General features: G+C 48.1%; 1 protein-coding gene and 1 pseudogene across 2 annotated transcripts in view; both read left to right on the top strand.

The window, feature by feature from the left end:
- The window catches only part of grid2ipa (glutamate receptor, ionotropic, delta 2 (Grid2) interacting protein, a), a gene marked incomplete at both ends in the record, with an annotated part of 140,979 nt that overhangs the window by 33,030 nt on the left and 90,226 nt on the right, over positions 1 to 17,723 (top strand). Inside the window, 2 exons of the mRNA XM_080775228.1 lie at positions 1,445 to 1,783; positions 16,175 to 16,329. Of these exons, the coding sequence (XP_080631354.1) occupies positions 1,445 to 1,783; positions 16,175 to 16,329 (494 nt within the window). The remainder of the gene's footprint in view (positions 1 to 1,444; positions 1,784 to 16,174; positions 16,330 to 17,723) is intronic.
- Positions 9,437 to 12,716, top strand: LOC308324384 (tripartite motif-containing protein 16-like; annotated as a pseudogene). Its single transcript has 5 exons — positions 9,437 to 9,686; positions 10,229 to 11,532; positions 11,677 to 11,805; positions 11,886 to 12,091; positions 12,292 to 12,716. The product of its transcript is annotated as a tripartite motif-containing protein 16-like (transcript).

Genomic DNA, 17,723 nt, shown 5'->3' with positions numbered 1-17,723 from the left:
CTTTGACATCCATCCATCTTCAACCGCTTATCCGTAGTCGGGTCGCGGGGGCAACAGCTCCACCAGAGTTGTTCCAGACTTCCCTCTCCAGAGCAACATTATAGTGACTTCCCCCTGGGGGGATCCCGAGACGTTCCAAGGCCAGTGAGTGAGTCGATTGTGTTTCCTCCAACTGCGCCTTGGTGTTTCCCGGGGTCTCATAATAAATAATATGACATAAATAATATGACAAAAGAAGTGCTTCCCAACTTCACAGCCATCTAGGAATCACATCTAGGGTCTCGACTTTTCAGGTCGAGACCCAAAAGAGAGAATAGAGGGTATGCGTGTGACATCATCATCAAAACCGGAAGTTATGCAGGAACGCCTACCGAGTGGAGAAAAAACTGGCCTTGACAGCCTCATACATCCAAACAGAAAAGTCCTATCTGATTGCATTAAACAACGTTAAACAATGTCAAACTCACTTTTCATGTTGCTTTGCCACTCGATTTGCCACTTGATGTGCCATTCACTTTAAGCATGCGCATAGCCTCTATAGACTTTTGCACGGGACCAAAACTGGTGAAAATAGCAGATGTACAACGTGCTGCTTCGCGCCATGTTGTGAGCTTGTAGACCGGCTATTTTCACCTAACTCTATCTCTACCGCTATAGCTGTTAGCATAAACCCCAGCTCCAGGGGCCAGTATACACGCTCACTTTAATAAACATACATCTTTTGAAACATACAGTATATATTTTAAATGTATACGGGGAAAAAATAGGATTGCGTCCGTGACCCAAATATCAAAATGGGTCTCGAGTCGACCCAATGTTTGGGAAAACCTACAGTCCCCCTCCCCCTACAATTTGACGATGAAGAAAAACAGTCAAAGTATATCGTGTAAGAACGAGCTTTAAAGATGGAGTGCCACGATTTTCTCCCACCATAAATCATGATCGACAGGTATTATTATTATAATATAAGGAGGAAGATCTTTTTCCAAAAAGTGTACAGTATTTGTTAAAATCATGCTTTTATGTGGACACGCCCACCAGTTCATTATGCCTGGTTTGCCTGGTGGGTGGTGATCCACCTGAACTGAAGCCGCAACCACAGCTGTATCAGTTGGGCTGATAGTGTGATGTCACTATATTACTGTTTATTTCATTGGCCCGTTTGACTGTCAAGGGTTCAGCCTCCAGGAAGAAACCCCGAATACAAAGTCAATACACCATTGCACATATACAAACGACTCCAGGGTGTCTAATGAAGCACTGTCACCTCATAGACACATGAAAACTGGACAAATACAAAAATTGTGGCACTCCATCTTTAATCTTTTCCACCTCATCCTCCTCCTCCTCCTCCTCCTCCTCCTCCTCCTCCACCACCTCCTCCACCACCTCCTCCTCCTCCTCCTCCTCCTCCACCACCTCCTCCACCACCTCCTCCACACAGACCACCATCAACCCGGGGCCCGACGGCCGCTTCGGCTTCACCATCGTGGGCGACAGCCCCCTGATGGTGGAGGACTGCATGCCCAACGGCCCCGCCGGCCGCCAGGGCCTCCGGGCCGGCGACTACGTGATGGAGGTCAACGGCGTGCCCGTCAAGCAGCACGACGCGGCCGCCGCCATGATCAAGGCGGCGCAGGGCCGCCCGCTGCGCCTGGGCGTGCTCAGCATGGCGGCGGCGCGGCGGCCCAAGCGCCTCAGCAGCAGCATGCGGGTGCTGTCCCAGAGCACGGACCCCATCAGGGAGAGCCGCGCGCAGAAGGCCCTGGAGTTCAACCAGAGGGTGAGTTCTGACAAAAGGCCTTAGAGTTCAACCTGAGGGTGAGTTCTGTCAGAAGGCCTTAAAGTTCAACCTGAGGGTGAGTTCTGTCAGAAGGCCTTAAAGTTCAACCTGAGGGTGAGTTCTGACAGAAAGGCCCTGGGGTTCAACGAGAGGGTGAGTGTTCTGTCAGAAGGGCCCTGGAGTTCAACCTGAGGGTGAGTGTTCTGTCAGAAGGCCTTAGAGTTCAACCTGAGGGTGAGTTCTGTCAGAAGGCCTTAAAGTTCAACCTGAGGGTGAGTTCTGACAGAAAGGCCCTGGGGTTCAACCAGAGGGTGAGTGTTCTGACAGAAAGGCCCTGGAGTTCAACCAGAGGGTGAGTTCTGACAGAAGGCCTTAGAGTTCAACCTGAGGGTGAGTGTTCTATCAGAAAGGCCCTGGAGTTCAACCAGAGGGTGAGTGTTCTGACAGAAGGCCTTAGAGTTCAACCAGAGGGTGAGTGTTCTGTCAGAAAGGCCCTGGAGTTCAACCTGAGGGTGAGTGTTCTGTCAGAAAGGCCCTGGCGTTCAACCTGAGGGTGAGTTCTGACAGAAGGCCTTAGAGTTCAACCAGAGGGTGAGTGTTCTGTCAGAAAGGCCCTGGGGTTCAACCAGAGGGTGAGTGTTCTATCAGAAAGGCCCTGGGGTTCAACCCAGGGGGGCAGTCAGACAGATATTTTGTGAAGCCACTAAGGAAATGAAAGTTCATATAATGGCCTGTTGTGGCGCTGTCATTGGGCTCAAAAAACCCCATAGCCCCATAGAAGTCCATGTATTTGGGCCCAACTTCACCTAGACTGTATTACCTTAATAAACATGGTCATGAATACTTTTTGCTTCCAGTCACTAGTTTAAAGTCTAATTTCTAATGTCATAATATTCTTTTTGGAAAATTATGGTCCCATTTATAAAAAAAAATGACCATAAAGTCGCGCATGTCCTGAGGGGCGTGGCTACCGTTACAGTCTATGAACGGGATCCCCCACCCACTCGAGTCAAAATATAAACCAACAAAGAAGAAGGGGGGAAGTCCCGCCTCGTTGTCTGGGCCAGCCAATGGGCCAGCTGGGCCCAAACGGATCTAGAAAGATGGCGACTTCCAGTGCAAGGACTGACAGGCTTCATTTTATGTTCATGTTAGACCCGCGGAACGCTTTGTCCATATTTATACAGTCTATGGTTCAACCAGAGGGTGAGTGTTCTGTCAGAAAGGCCCTGTGGGGTTCAACCAGAGGGTGAGTGTTCTGTCAGAAAGGTTCTGTGGGGTTCAACCAGAGGGTGAGTGTTCTGTCAGAAAGGCCCTGGAGTTCAACCAGAGGGTGAGTTCTGACAGAAAGCCCTGGAGTTCAACCAGAGGGTGAGTTCTGACAGAAAGGCCCTGGAGTTCAACCAGAGGGTGAGTGTTCTGTCAGAAGGCCCTGGAGTTCAACCAGAGGGTGAGTGTTCTGTCAGAAGGCCCTTGGGTTCAACCAGAGGGTGAGTGTTCTGTCAGAAAGGCCCTGGAGTTCAACCAGAGGGTGAGTTCTGACAGAAAGCCCTGGAGTTCAACCAGAGGGTGAGTTCTGACAGAAAGGCCCTGGAGTTCAACCAGAGGGTGAGTGTTCTGTCAGAAGGCCCTGGAGTTCAACCAGAGGGTGAGTTCTGACAGAAGGCCCTGGAGTTCAACCAGAGGGTGAGTGTTCTGTCAGAAGGCCCTGGGGTTCAACCAGAGGGTGAGTGTTCTGTCAGAAAGGCCCTGGAGTTCAACCAGAGGGTGAGTTCTGACAGAAAGCCCTGGAGTTCAACCAGAGGGTGAGTTTTCTGTCAGAAAGGCCCTGGAGTTCAACCTGAGGGTGAGTTCTGACAGAAAGCCCTGGAGTTCAACCAGAGGGTGAGTTCTGACAGAAGGCCTTAGAGTTCAACCTGAGGGTGAGTTATGTCAGAAAGCCCTGGAGTTCAACCAGAGGGTGAGTTCTGACAGAAAGCCCTGGAGTTCAACCAGAGGGTGAGTTCTGACAGAAGGCCTTATAGAGTTCAACCTGAGGGTGAGTTCTGACAGAAGGCCCTGGAGTTCAACCAGAGGGTGAGTGTTCTGTCAGAAAGGACCTTGAGTTCAACCAGAGGGTGAGTGTTCTGTCAGAAAGTCCCTGGAGTTCAACCTGAGGGTGAGTTCTGAAAAAAAGCCCTGGAGTTCAACCAGAGGGTGAGTTCTGTCAGAAGGCCCTGGAGTTCAACCAGAGGGTGAGTTCTGACAGAAGGCCCTGGAGTTCAACCAGAGGGTGAGTGTTCTGTCAAAAGGCCCTGGGGTTCAACCAGAGGGTGAGTGTTCTGTCAGAAAGGCCCTGGAGTTCAACCAGAGGGTGAGTGTTCTGACAGAAAGCCCTGGAGTTCAACCAGAGGGTGAGTGTTCTGTCAGAAGGCCCTGGAGTTCAACCAGAGGGTGAGTTCTGATAGAAGGCCGTGGAGTTCAATCAGAGGGTGAGTTCTGACAGAAGGCCCTTTTTCAGATACCTTTATTCAGATACCTTTATTTGCCATTGTGTAAAACACATAGGAATTTGCTTTGACATTTGACATGTGTGCATTTCTTATTCTTTTTTCACATATAACGGAAAACAACAACAACACAAAATACACACCGTGCAGGAAGTATAAATATTAAGTGCAGAGTTTATGGATAGTGCAAAACATGTCCGGTGACACTCCCTAGGGGGCAGGGGTGGGAGGGAAACCAGAGTCATTTAGCAGCCTGGCGGCTGAGGGGAAGAAACTCAGTCTATGGCGGACTTTTGTAGCCTTCAGCAGCCGCAACCGTCTCCCAGAGGGGAGCAGGGTGAGGAGGCCGTGGCCAGGGTGGGAGGGGTCGGCCATGATCTTTCTCCCTCTCTTCAATGCCCTGGAGTCGTGCAGGGACTTGAGGGAGGGCAGAGGACGGCCAATTACCCTCTCTGCAGAGCGTATCACCCGTTGCAGCTTGGCGAGATCTTTTGCAGCTGCAGCGGGGAACCAGGTGATGATGGAGTGTGTGAGGATGGACTCAATGATGGCTGTGTAAAACTGAGCCATCATGGTCCTTGAAAGTCTGAACTTCCTCAGCTGCCTGAGGAAGTACAGCCTCTTCTGGGCCTTCTTCAAGAGGGCCATGATGTTTAGTTCCCACTTCAGGTCCCGAGAGAGAATCATGCCTAGGAACCGACATGACTCTACTGGGGTCACCTGGGTGCCTCCCAGCATGATGGGAGGGGGCGGGGCTGTGGTCCTCCTGAAGTCCACCACCATCTCCACTGTTTTTAGAGCGTTAAGCTCTAAGTTGTTGTTACTGCACCAACTCCGCAGCCGCTCGATCTCCCTCCTGTAGGCCGACTCATCCCCTTCGGAGATGAGGCCCACCAGGGTGGTGTCATCCGCAAACTTCAGGAGCTTGACGGATGGGTGAAGAGAGACACAGCTGTTGGTGTACAGGGAGAACAGGAGTGGGGACAGGACACAGCCCTGCGGGGAACCGGTACTGGTGGACCTAGAGCTGGAAATGCTCTTCCCCAGCTTCACCCGCTGCGACCTGTTGGTGAGGAAGCTCGTAATCCACCTCCGAGTGGAGTCCGGCACTTGCAGCAGGAACAGCTGGTGCTCCAGGATGGATGGCAGGATGGTGTTGAAGGCCGAGCTGAAGTCCACGAACAGGATCCTGGCGTAGTTGCCTGCAGTGTCCAGATGTTCTAGGGTATAGTGCAGAGCCATGTTCACGGCATCCTCCGTGGATCTGTTGGCTCTGTACGCGAACTGCAGTGGGTCCAGTACAGGATCTGTGATGCTCTTCAGGTGAGCCAGGACAAGGCGCTCCTTGGAGTTCAACCAGAGGGTGAGTTCTGACAGAAGGCCTTAGAGTTCAACCTGAGGGTGAGTTCTGTCAGAAAGGCCCTGGAGTTCAACCAGAGGGTGAGCGTTCTGTCAGAAAGGCCCTGTGGGGTTCAACCAGAGGGTGAGTTCTGACAGAAAGCCCTTAGAGTTCAACCAGAGGGTGAGTGTTCTGTCAGAAAGGCCCTGGAGTTCAACCTGAGGGTGAGTTCTGACAGAAAGCCCTGGAGTTCAACCAGAGAGTGAGTGTTCTGTCAGAAAGGCCCTGGGGTTCAACCTGAGGGTGAGTTCTGACAGAAAGCCCTGGAGTTAAACCAGAGGGTGAGTGTTCTGTCAGAAAGGCCCTGGGGTTCAACCAGAGGGTGAGTGTTCTGTCAGAAAGGCCCTGGGGTTCAACCAGAGGGTGAGTGTTCTGTCAGAAAGCCCTGGAGTTCAACCAGAGGGTGAGTGTTCTGTCAGAAGGCCCTGGGGTTCAACCAGAGGGTGAGTGTTCTGTCAGAAAGGCCTTAGAGTTCAACCTGAGGGTGAGTGTTCTGTCAGAAAGGCCCTGGGGTTCAACCAGACGGTGAGTGTTCTGTCAGAAGGCCCTGGAGTTCAACCAGAGGGTGAGTGTTCTGTCAGAAAGGCCCTGGAGTTCAACCAGAGGGTGAGTTCTGACAGAAAGGCCCTGGAGTTCAACCAGAGGGTGAGTTCTGACAGAAAGCCCTGGAGTTCAACCAGAAGGTGAGTGTTCTGTCAGAAGGCCCTGGGGTTCAACCAGAGGGTGAGTGTTCTGTCAGAAAGGCCCTGGAGTTCAACCAGAGGGTGAGTTCTGACAGAAGGCCCTGGAGTTCAACCAGAGGGTGAGTTCTGACAGAAAGCCCTGGAGTTCAACCAGAGGGTGAGTTCTGACAGAAGGCCTTAGAGTTCAACCTGAGGGTGAGTTCTGACAGAAAGCCCTGGAGTTCAACCAGAGGGTGAGTGTTCTGTCAGAAGGCCCTGGGGTTCAACCAGAGAGTGAGTGTTTCTGTCAGAAGGCCCTGGCGTTCAACCTGAGGGTGAGTTCTGACAGAAGGCCCTGGAGTTCAACCTGAGGGTGAGTTCTGACAGAAGGCCCTGGATTTCAACCAGAGGGTGAGTTCTGACAGAAGGGCCCTGGAGTTCAACCAGAGGGTGAGTGTTCTGACAGAAGGCCCTGGAGTTCAACCAGAGGGTGAGTTCTGACAGAAAGCCCTGGAGTTCAACCAGAGGGTGAGTTCTGACAGAAGGCCTTAGAGTTCAACCAGAGGGTGAGTGTTCTGTCAGAAGGCCCTGGGGTTCAACCAGAGAGTGAGTGTTCTGTCAGAAGGCCCTGGCGTTCAACCTGAGGGTGAGTTCTGACAGAAGGCCCTGGAGTTCAACCTGAGGGTGAGTTCTGACAGAAGGCCCTGGAGTTCAACCAGAGGGTGAGAGTTCTGTCAGAAAGCCCTGAAGTTCAACCATGGGGAGGTGAGCTGCAGTGTGTGTTCATTTGGTCCAGTGTTCATTTTGACAGACAAGTTTGATTCAGTTTTAGTCATAGTGTTTTGAATAAAGTTCCATAACTTTCATTTAGTTTTAGTCGTATTTTTGTCATCTGGCTCCAAGAAATAAGCAGAAAGAAATGCTACTGGAACACAGTATGAAAGGAGCTAGAGAGACGGGGAGACCCCTGCTACTGAACACTGTTGTTTTCGTCGACTAAAACTAAGACGAAAAATGTCCGTCGACTACATTTGTAAACTAAATGGAAACTAAATGAAAACTAAGCTATGATGACTAAAACTATGTCTAAATATTATGACAATTTCATCAACAAATAAAAACTAGACTAAAATGTTAGGAAGGGACTAGTGGACAAGAGATCCAGTATTTTTAAGTCATTTTACACTTTTACAACACGATGCGTTGTGAGCTTGTAGATCGGCTATTTTCAGCAAATGTAAAAACAGCCATTACGACGGCATCAAGACCCGACAAAATACATTTTAGTCGACTAAATCAACTGAAGGTTTAGTCGACTAAAATCCTATGTTATTTTAACACTAAAACATTCCAGGTGACAACAATGTTAGTTCTTAGTTAGTTCTTAGTCCATGAGCCAGAGCTCCACAATTAGAACATTAATTATGAATTAAGTGGGCAAAACATGCCTATATTAAATTGTTTATAGGATCAATACAAGTAAATTAATATACGGTCGATAACCCTTCCACAGGAGTAGCTTTGTCATAGTTATCACACATTTTGTTATTTTCACCTATGGTATGATAGGTGTCACCTATTGATAGTTATCACCTTGAAACTTCCCCAGTTGATTACGGTAGTTTCAAGACAATGATTTATTGTGCCTTTTAATTAGGCATTATATACGGAAATACAGTGGCGTGCACAGACATTTAGAGGGGCAGGTGCTCAAGTGAAAACAAGGGAACCTTGTGCAGCGCGTGGAACCGGCCGGTTGCCTTAGTGTGAGATTTATAGATTTTGGGGCCTAAATAATATATTAGAAGCTTTTTATCAAGAATTGATCAATGTCACCATGGTCCACATACTGTACACTGTAAAGGACACATTACCAAAAGGGCAGGGGGAGCTCTACCACTGTTGAGTTAAAACTCGTAAATGGAGCATGGATCTTCTACAAGACACCTCAGACCTCAGACAACTACATCTCCCAGAGTGCATCAGCTGCAAGATGGCTGCTGGTGCTCATTTGGCTGATTGAACACCTGTTAAAGGCTGGTGGTGGTGACACTCAAACAACTAACAAACAAGCAAGCTGAAGGTCGATTAAGAGCTCTACCCCCAAAGACGCCAATGGTCGGTTATGTTCTACTTATTCTACTGTTTTATTCTACTTCTACTTTATGCCTTAATGTGGTTAAAAATCTGGCCTTAATGGGCTAATGTCTGTAGATTAAGTTCAGTTTGGAACTTTCAGTATAGCCTCAATTTGTTTGAGTTTGCATTTAAATTTATGTTTATTAAAAGACTACACAAATGTGAATATATAGATATATGATTTAACATGTTTAAAGGTATGTCAAATGCCTAGGTTACTTAGTTGGAGCTGATCTACAAGCTCAAAGTTCAGTTGTTTTTCCCTTTTAATTACTTTACTTACTTACTTACTTAAATACTTGTACATAACATTTGTTCCTAAATGTATTCAATCTTAAAGTGTATTCAATATTAAAGGTTACAGTAATCAAATATGTTTAATTGAAAATGACTTTAATAATTTGGTTAAAACGTCGACTTAAGTTAATTTAAGACATTTAAATTTGGCATTTATTGTGTAAAAACACTTTACTGTTAACACATTGATTAGAAGACGTTTGATTATTTAAAAAACATATTTATTGTTTAAAATCAAGCATGTATAAAAAGGGAACTTATTTGTTTGAAAAGATATGGTTATTGTTTGGCATCGTTGTTAAAACCTTGTTTCCTTGTTCCTAGTCAACAAAATAATATAGTCAACAAAAGGTAATATAGACGGACCTTGAACCCTGAGGGTCAGCAAATTCCCGCCACGCCTATATTCTTATCAGCCCAATAATTCAAGGGACGAGGTTCATTGTGGTTTTGTCTGTATGAACCAATCGGAAAGGATCTCTCAGCTCATGTGACCTCCGAGGAACCAGTCTGACAGTGTGATTTCTTTACCTAAAGCTGGTATGCTGGCCCTACCTCCTTCCACCTCTGAGGAACCAACCAGAAAGATTCATGACCTGTGATCTCTGAGGAAATTAAGCGAACCGTAACTCATCTGTCAGTCAGTCATACAGACTGACGTACTGAAATGGCGCAGCAGGGACTTCAACTGGATCAGGAACAGTTGTGTTGTTCTATCTGTCTGGATCTACTGAAGGATCCAGTGACTGTTCCCTGTGGACACAGCTACTGCAGGAGGTGTATCGAGAGATTCTGGAACCAGGACGATCAGAGAGGGACGTTCAGCTGAACACAATGCAGACACAGCTTCATCCCAAGACCTGTTCTGAAGAAAAACACCATGTTGGCTGAGGTGGTGGAGAGCCTGAAAAAGACAGGTGAGTTCTCTAAATACAGTAAATTCAGCTCAATGTCTCAGATAGATGTTGACAAACGATATTTATGAGGCAGTGGAGTCATGCTGGCTCCTATAGAGCACCGAAGTCGTGTCGTAACTCGCTCATCCCCTCGATTCCCCTGGTTCACTGAACAAGCTGTCTCTGCGTTATTGTCAGGGAGGTGTCTCTGTATCGTTTGCAACAGTCAGTCACTATGATAGTCTGTTTCTAGTGAAAATGTAACTAATTCAGTAGCAGTAACAAATTGCCTCTTGATTCTTCATATGCATAGGCCTATGAGTGAAGCGGCCGGGGTGACATGTTTATTTTTCAAACACAGTTTTTATATGAGGCGATCTAAAATCCCCCTATGGCGATTATAATGCAAATAAAAAGTGGCATGAATCTGTGGATTTGTGCCCTCTACCGATATTGACGTCAGACTTCTGTGCTCTATTAGGCTACCAAATAATAGTAGCCTACAGGTACATGGAAATGAAATGTTTTTTTTATCAGATTCATCTATATCAATCTATCAACAGGACTCCAAGCTGCACCTCCTGAGCACTTCTACGCTGGACCTGGAGATGTGGCCTGTGATTTCTGCACTGGGAGGAGACTGAAAGCTGTGAAGACTTGTCTTCAGTGTCTGGTCTCTTACTGTGACACTCGCCTCCAGCCTCACTATCAGTCTCCTGCCTTTAAGAAACACAAGCTGGTAAAACCCTCCGGCGAGCTTCAGGCGAACATCTGCTCTCGTCACGAGGAGGTGAAGAAGGTTTTCTGTCGTACTGATCAGCAGTGTATCTGTTGGCTGTGCTCCATGGAAGAACACAAAGGTCACGATACGACCTCAGCTGCAGCAGAACGGACTGAAAGAGCTCCATACGAGTCAGCAGAACATCCAGCAGAGAATCCAGGAGAGAGAGAAAGACGTGAAGGTGCTTCACCAGGAGTTGGAGTCCATCAACCACTGTGCTGACAGAGCAGTGGGTGACAGTGACACCATCTTTACTGAGCTCATCTCTTCCATGGAGAGAAGACGATCTCAGGTGAGGGAGCTGATCAGAGACCAGCAGAAACATGAAGTGAGTCGTGCTGAAGAACTGAGGAGGTGTGTGGAGCAGGAGGTCACTGAACTGAGGAGGAGACATGCTGAGCTGGAGCAGCTCTCACTCACAGAGGATCACATCTGTTTTCTACAGCGTTACACCTCCTCCCTCTCAACCATCAGTGGATCTACACACCCACTCAGCAGCAATGTCCGTCCTCTGAGATACTTTGAAGATGTGACTGTGGCCATGTCTAAGATGAGGGACATTCTTACAAAGGAATGGACAAACGTCTCAGAGACAGTGAAAAGAGTGGATGTTTTACTGTCTGCACCACCAGAACCCAAGACCAGAGCTGAGTTCTTACAATATTCACGTCCAATCACACTGGATCCAAACACAGCTCATCAACGACTGTATCTGTCTAACGGGAACAGAAAGGTAACGAGGAGTGTCCCTCTCAAACTGTATCCCGAAGGGATGCAGGTTCTTAGTAGAGAGGGTCTGACTGGGTGCTGTTACTTGGAGGTAGAGTGGACAATCGTGTTGTTTGGCAGTGTTTCTGTAGCAGTCTCAGATATAGATATCAGCAGAAAAGGTGATTCATGTGTATTTGGAGTCAGTGATAAATCATGGTCTTTACAATGTACCACAATGTACCAAGGTTATACTTTCAGACACAGAGGCATTGATACTCCCATCCCAGGCCCCGTGTCCTCCAGAGTAGGAGTGTACCTGGACCACAGTGCAGGTACTCTGTCCTTCTACAGCGTGTCTGACGACACCATCGTCGGGTCTGATTTAATTCATTTTAATAATTTTGGTGGTCCTTTCAACCGTCTCGCCTATGCCTCATATCATTGCCTTACTCATCCGCTAGCCGGCACCCTTTCCTCCTCCCCCTCCTCCTTGTCTGTCTGTCTCCTCTGTGTCACCAGTTCTCTCCTCCTTTCTCCCCTGCAAACCATGGAAGACAGCCGCGGGCCGGGCAACCCCCGTAGGAAGCTTTTCGCACAACCCCAGGGAGCCCTCTATTACGACCCCTCCCCTCCTCCCTCCCCCACGATGTACCTCCCGTGACCTCCGGTAGCCTTGAAAGTCGTCGGCACCCCCCCTATTCTATCTCCTCTCCCCTACCTGGTCCCAGCCAGGACGTGACCCCTATTAAGAATCCCACCTCCGTCGTGTCCCTACCTGACCACTATGACCCGGGTGTCTCTTTTTTCCTCCCTCCTCCCCCTCCCCCTCCTCCTCCTCCCGTCAGACTCACGGCGAATCCCACGGGACAGAGCGTTCACCTACTTCACCGCCCCCTTGCCAGAAAAAGGCTCGAGAAGAGCGAGCGCACTGAGAGTAGGTTCTCACCGGGCCCTTGGATGTCCCCTCAAATCCCTAGTTCCTCCCTTGCCCGAGACCACTCCCCCCGCGTTCGCCCACAGCCTCCCCTCCGAGCCCAAGCTCAACACGTTCTGCCGAACGCCTTGATCGCGTTAACCTCCCTCCTGACGGCGAGCCACCGGATGTTAGCGGTGTCGCGCTTTACCCATCAGCAGGTCGACCGAGCGACTTCGTAAGGAGACAGGAGGAAGCAGCGCTGTCTGTGACGCCGAACGGCGCCAACGACCACACCGTTTCGCAGCTCCAGGAGGCGTCCCGAGCATGGCTCTTTAGGTGCTACCCGGTTTTGGAAGCCCACTACCGAGACGAAATCAACGCACGCCTACTGATGCTCCGCCACCTGGTCTGCCCCAGCCCTGAGGAGCACTGGGACGCGGCATGCGCCCTGGCGCAACATGACCTTGACCACGCCCTACTTCCCAGCACGGTCCAGGTGACCAGGGCTCACGTCCCTGCCGCCTTTTGGTCCCCTCTCCCTCCCCCGCCACACCGGGGACCGTCGCCCCCTCCTTCTCCCCCTCGTCTTCCCCCCCATCCCTCCGGCCACCGCCCACTTCGCCTCGCCATCCACGGCCACTAGCTCCGCGTCCCCCTCGACCGACTCACCGTCACCCCCCCCCCCCCCTCTTTAACGTACACTCGCCGCACGACCCACTGGAACTCAGATCGCTGGTCCCGACCAGACGCATATTGATTATAGGAGACTCCAACCTCAATAGCCTCCCGACGGTATCCGACGCGTCGGTCCAAATGGAGGTCTTCTTGGACGCTTCCCTGCCGCACGCCGCCAGCATTTTGGCCTGGATGACCGCCCCCTGCTGGGATACCATCACGCGATACCGAAAGCACGATAAGAAAGACATGGTCCCTCGCGAGGGAAAAATTCCCACTGGCCACCATTTACTTTGCCCTCACCCCATGCCCGGACAGCCCCACCAGCGACGCCCATTCCGCAGCTATAGTGATGACTAATGAACACCTTAGTCAGTACAACCACTTACCCACCGTCCCAAGCGACCGTCTGTTCACAGAGCAGGACGGCACGCGATGGAAGCCTGTCACGGGCTACGCAGTCTGGCGACTGTGGCAGTCCGCCCTACTGGGATAGTTCCCCCCCCCCCCCCTCTTCTTCTCAATAACTATCTTTCTTCATCATCCTCTCTCCCTCTCCCGTTTCCGCTATAAAAGTATTGACAGGAGTCCACATCGCGACAAGGTCGGCGGGACGACTACTGCCTTCTCCAAAAGTAAGATTAACCGCATGTTCCTCCTCAGTTCCTGTTTTGCATTCAACAGACACCACCACACTGTCTTTTTTCCACACACGCCAGAAACCTGTCGCAGCCTAACTCCGTTCTGACCTGTATCAACAAACGCGTTCGTTACCTCTGTTCCCTAGCATACTATATTCCACTGTGGGTACCTCACAGGCACGCACATCATTCTCAGCCATCGGCCCTAGTTTATCCAGTTTTATGAAACGATAGAACCCTCCACTTCCCTCCTTTTTCCTCGCCTTCGGTCCGAGTTTATCTAGAGTTTTATGGAACGTGAGAACCCTCCACTTCCCCTTTTCCTTTCTCCGCCTCCGGTCCGAGTTTATCCGGAGACACTTCGGGCGTGACTACTAAAAAGAAACAGGTGCTGGTTCAGTTCTTCTATTTAATTCATTTCATTTCATTTACTCCACTGGCCTAGCCTAAATAGGACATCGCAAACTCCACCTTTGTATAACATCTCTCTCCTCCCTGCGTGAGCTGGTAGATCGGCTATTTTCGCTCTCAAATGTCTCCGTATATAACCGTACCACCAATGGACTCACATTCTCACCGAGCCTCCAGGACCATAGGCCAAAAAGAAATAGGTGCTGCTAAAAAAAATTCTTCTATTTAATTCATTTCATTTACTCCACTGACCTAGCCTATATGGGACATCGCAAACTCCACCTTCGTAATACCGGGTACAGGTTTTCACCCAAAACCTCCATGCTGGATTTAGGCTTTGTTCACCTGGAACCACTGCTGAGTTGTGTGACCTCAAGTAGATCATACTTTTGTTGCGTCTCTCATGTCATGAGTCCAGCATAGTTCCATTATAATCTTGTTTTTCTCTCAGCGTGCGTTGAGCTCGTTGATCAGCTATTTTAGCTGTACGTCCTACAGTATGTTGTCGTTAACAATAACATTTATATTGTTCTCTTGTATTCATACGCATCATTTGTCTTGTTGTGACGTAATCATTTTATGGAGTTGCTATGCCATGTGAAATTTTTTATTAGGAGTAGAACAGAGGCATTGTCGTGAGCGTCCCGCCTTCTTAGTTAATATTGTAACGATCCCAGGAACAGGAGGCAGAGACGTAGTTACCATGAACGATAAAGATCCCTCTTTATTCCTTTGTAGAACACTCATATAACAACAGCATTGATATTCCTCTTAGGTAAACGTGCACTCTCAACCAAACTACCCGGCACAGAGAGCCTCTCCCTAGGACCCCCGTCACTCACTCTAGAAGTCCCACCCCCAAGACAGTCCCATTGGCTGCAGCCATAGCTGGCCGCTACACTACCCCCCCCCCCCCTCACAAAAGTCCTCGACCCCGAGGACCGGGCCAACAGGCAAGATAAACAGCCAACGTACACCACGGCAACAGCCTAGAAATCAAAGCAAGAAATCAAATACATCCCCCACATCCCACTTCAGACACCAGTGTAACGATCCCAGGAACAGGAGGCAGAGACGTAGTTACCATGAACGATAAAGATCCCTCTTTATTCCTTTGTAGAACACTCATATAACAACAGCATTGATATTCCTCTTAGGTAAACGTGCACTCTCAACCAAACTACCCGGCACAGAGAGCCTCTCCCTAGGACCCCCGTCACTCACTCTAGAAGTCCCACCCCCAAGACAGTCCCATTGGCTGCAGCCATAGCTGGCCGCTACAATATAAACCATTTGGCTAATGTTTTATAACAAATTTGTATGGTATAGCCCGTTGACTTTTGAAGCAGTAAGCTTATGTTTTATTTATATTAAACATGTCTCATTAAACTGCGTTTAGAAATGTGCATATAGCCTACCCTGTATATCGGTTTGTTCACGGTTGAGGTAGCCTCGGTACTGCAGGCTTTCGTTTCCGGGGTAGAAAATAATATTGGTGTTTGTATTAAGATAATCTGGGGACCACCTGGGGGTCCCGACCCACAGTCTGAGAACCACTGCTCCAAGTCATTGTGTGTGTATATAAATGTTGTGAAAAGTTACATTCAATAAAGATGTTTTGAATAAAATGACAGATCACTGCTCTGTTCTTCTTTTCCAACTATGTGCGTAGGAAGGTTGACACAAACGTTTAATCTAGTCTCTGCTTCATATGTCAGTTAAGACCCCTAATACACTAGATAGGCTTTTATTACAATTTGTGTTATGTCTATTAACATTAGTTTTGTAACAATAATCAAAGTTTTCAAATGGTCGTAGTGGAAATTAAAATATTTTCCTCTGAGAGTAGATGTAAACGTACTGACTGTAAATACGGTCAGTATACTAAATGTAGTTACTTTCTGGTTTTGGGCTTTTTGTCTCACACCTTCATCTTCAGTCTTGAAAATACAACCTAGATTCTCTGTGGCGTTCGGGTCAGGCCAGTTAGCTGGTCAGTTAAGCACAGTAATACCATGGTCAATACACCAGTTACTATAGTCTTCGCTCCGTGGGCAGATGCCAAGTCCTGCTGGAAAGGGATCAGCATCAACATAAAGCTTGTCAACGTACGGAAGTATATATACACAGTGCTGTAAAATGTGATAGTAGACGGTTGTGTTGAGACTCTGGACTTTGATAAAACACAGTGATGTTATCCATGGTGTTGGTCCACTGACAGTGAAAACACTTCTAGTTCGATTTGGCACCTGCCAAATCTGCACCTGCCTGGGGGGGGGGGGGGGGGGGGGGGGGGGGTGTCCACTCAGTCAAGACGTCCCGGTGAAACAGTGATGCATGATGTGTATATCCTCTCTCTCTCTCTATTGGTCAGGTGGAGGAGGTTCTGGGGGAGGAGCCAGAAGTGAAGGAGGAGCTGTTCGAGGTGTTGAAGCAGTACGCCACGGAGAGAGACGTGGACAGCCTGGCCGACGCCCTGCCCGACATCCTCACCTCTGACACGCACCAGCAGCTCATCGACAGCGTCAGGTAACCATCCACCGATCACATTGCAGTGATTGGCCATGCATCTGATGTGGCATTGCGATCTAAGTGAGACACACACGCTTAAAACCCATTTTTTCAACCTAGCTTTTAATCACAACCCAGTTTAATCTACAACCTTTTATTTTGAGCACCTCTTACCCTATAGTGCCTATTATATTCACCCACTTGACATTGATGTATTGTTTTTATGTATTTTTATTTGATTGTATTGCTGTTGCTATATATTTTCTTCTTTTATCTTGACTTGTACAGCACTTTGGTCGATGACAGTTGTTTTTAAATGTGCTTTATAAATAAAGTTTGGTTTGATTTGATTTGACACAAACTGTACATTTTGAACAAAAGAAGAAAGCGATTTCTCTTTGGCCACTTACTAGGGCATTAAAGGAGATTTCCATGCTAGAAGGCTTTCTTACCTTTTATTTGTAGTTGTTACGTCCCCACCAAAGAGGTCCAGGTGTTATTTTGTGCAAAAGCTCCTTATTGGCTATTTCCCCTACCATAAGCCCTAAATGCATTGAATTGAATGGGGCTATGGGGTGTTGTGCTAATTTGCTTATTTCCATCGCTCAATTATATATTTTTTGCATATATCCTCTCTTCATAATGTAAATAATATCCCAAGCTGCACAGTTTACTACTTATTTCGATGGAAATAAGCGAATTAGCACAACACCCCATAGCCCCATTCCAATAAGGAGCTTTTGCACAAAAAACACCTGGACCTTTTTGGTGGGGATGTAACAATTACAAAGAAAGGTAAGAAAGGTAAGAAAGCATTCTAGCATGGAATTCTCCTTTAAGCAACTATAGTCGACTAGTAAATCCACTAGTCGGCCTTGTTGGTACTAGTTGACTAGTTGATAAGAAAAGAAATAGTTTTATTTATTTATTTTTCCCCCCGATTCTGTAGGCCTCAAGATCAGGTAGATTATAGTTATAGTCACCAATGTACACAGTTTTTAAATGTACAAATATTGATTTAGTTTTTTTACATAATAGGTAGTTAAACAACTAGTCGTCGACTAGTAAACTAGGCAACTAGTCCACTAGTAAAAAGGACTTGAAGTGAATGCCCTATACCACTGACCGTGTTTTCTTCCCGTGCTGCATGGGCAGGTTGTGTTGGCGGCGCACTGTCTGTAGTCGGTCCATATCGCAGCACAACAATGGAAACTGCGACCGCCCACCAGGCTGGGTTGCAAACGCAGAGATAAAGTCCGATGTAAAACGACACTTACGAATATACTCCGTCTATGACTTGGCCAACCGAACCGTGCACAAAGTTCTCTTCTCAATTGTATATTGTATACTGTACACACCACATGGCCTTTTGACACAGCGGGCAATATTATGCCCAGTGGACCGACCAATGA

Source organism: Protomyctophum bolini (assembly GCF_963924005.1).
Source record: "Protomyctophum bolini genome assembly, chromosome: 11".
Taxonomy (NCBI): Eukaryota; Metazoa; Chordata; class Actinopteri; order Myctophiformes; family Myctophidae; genus Protomyctophum; species Protomyctophum bolini.
Note: the sequence above shows the minus strand (reverse complement) of the source record. Positions and strands in the feature narration are given on the sequence as shown.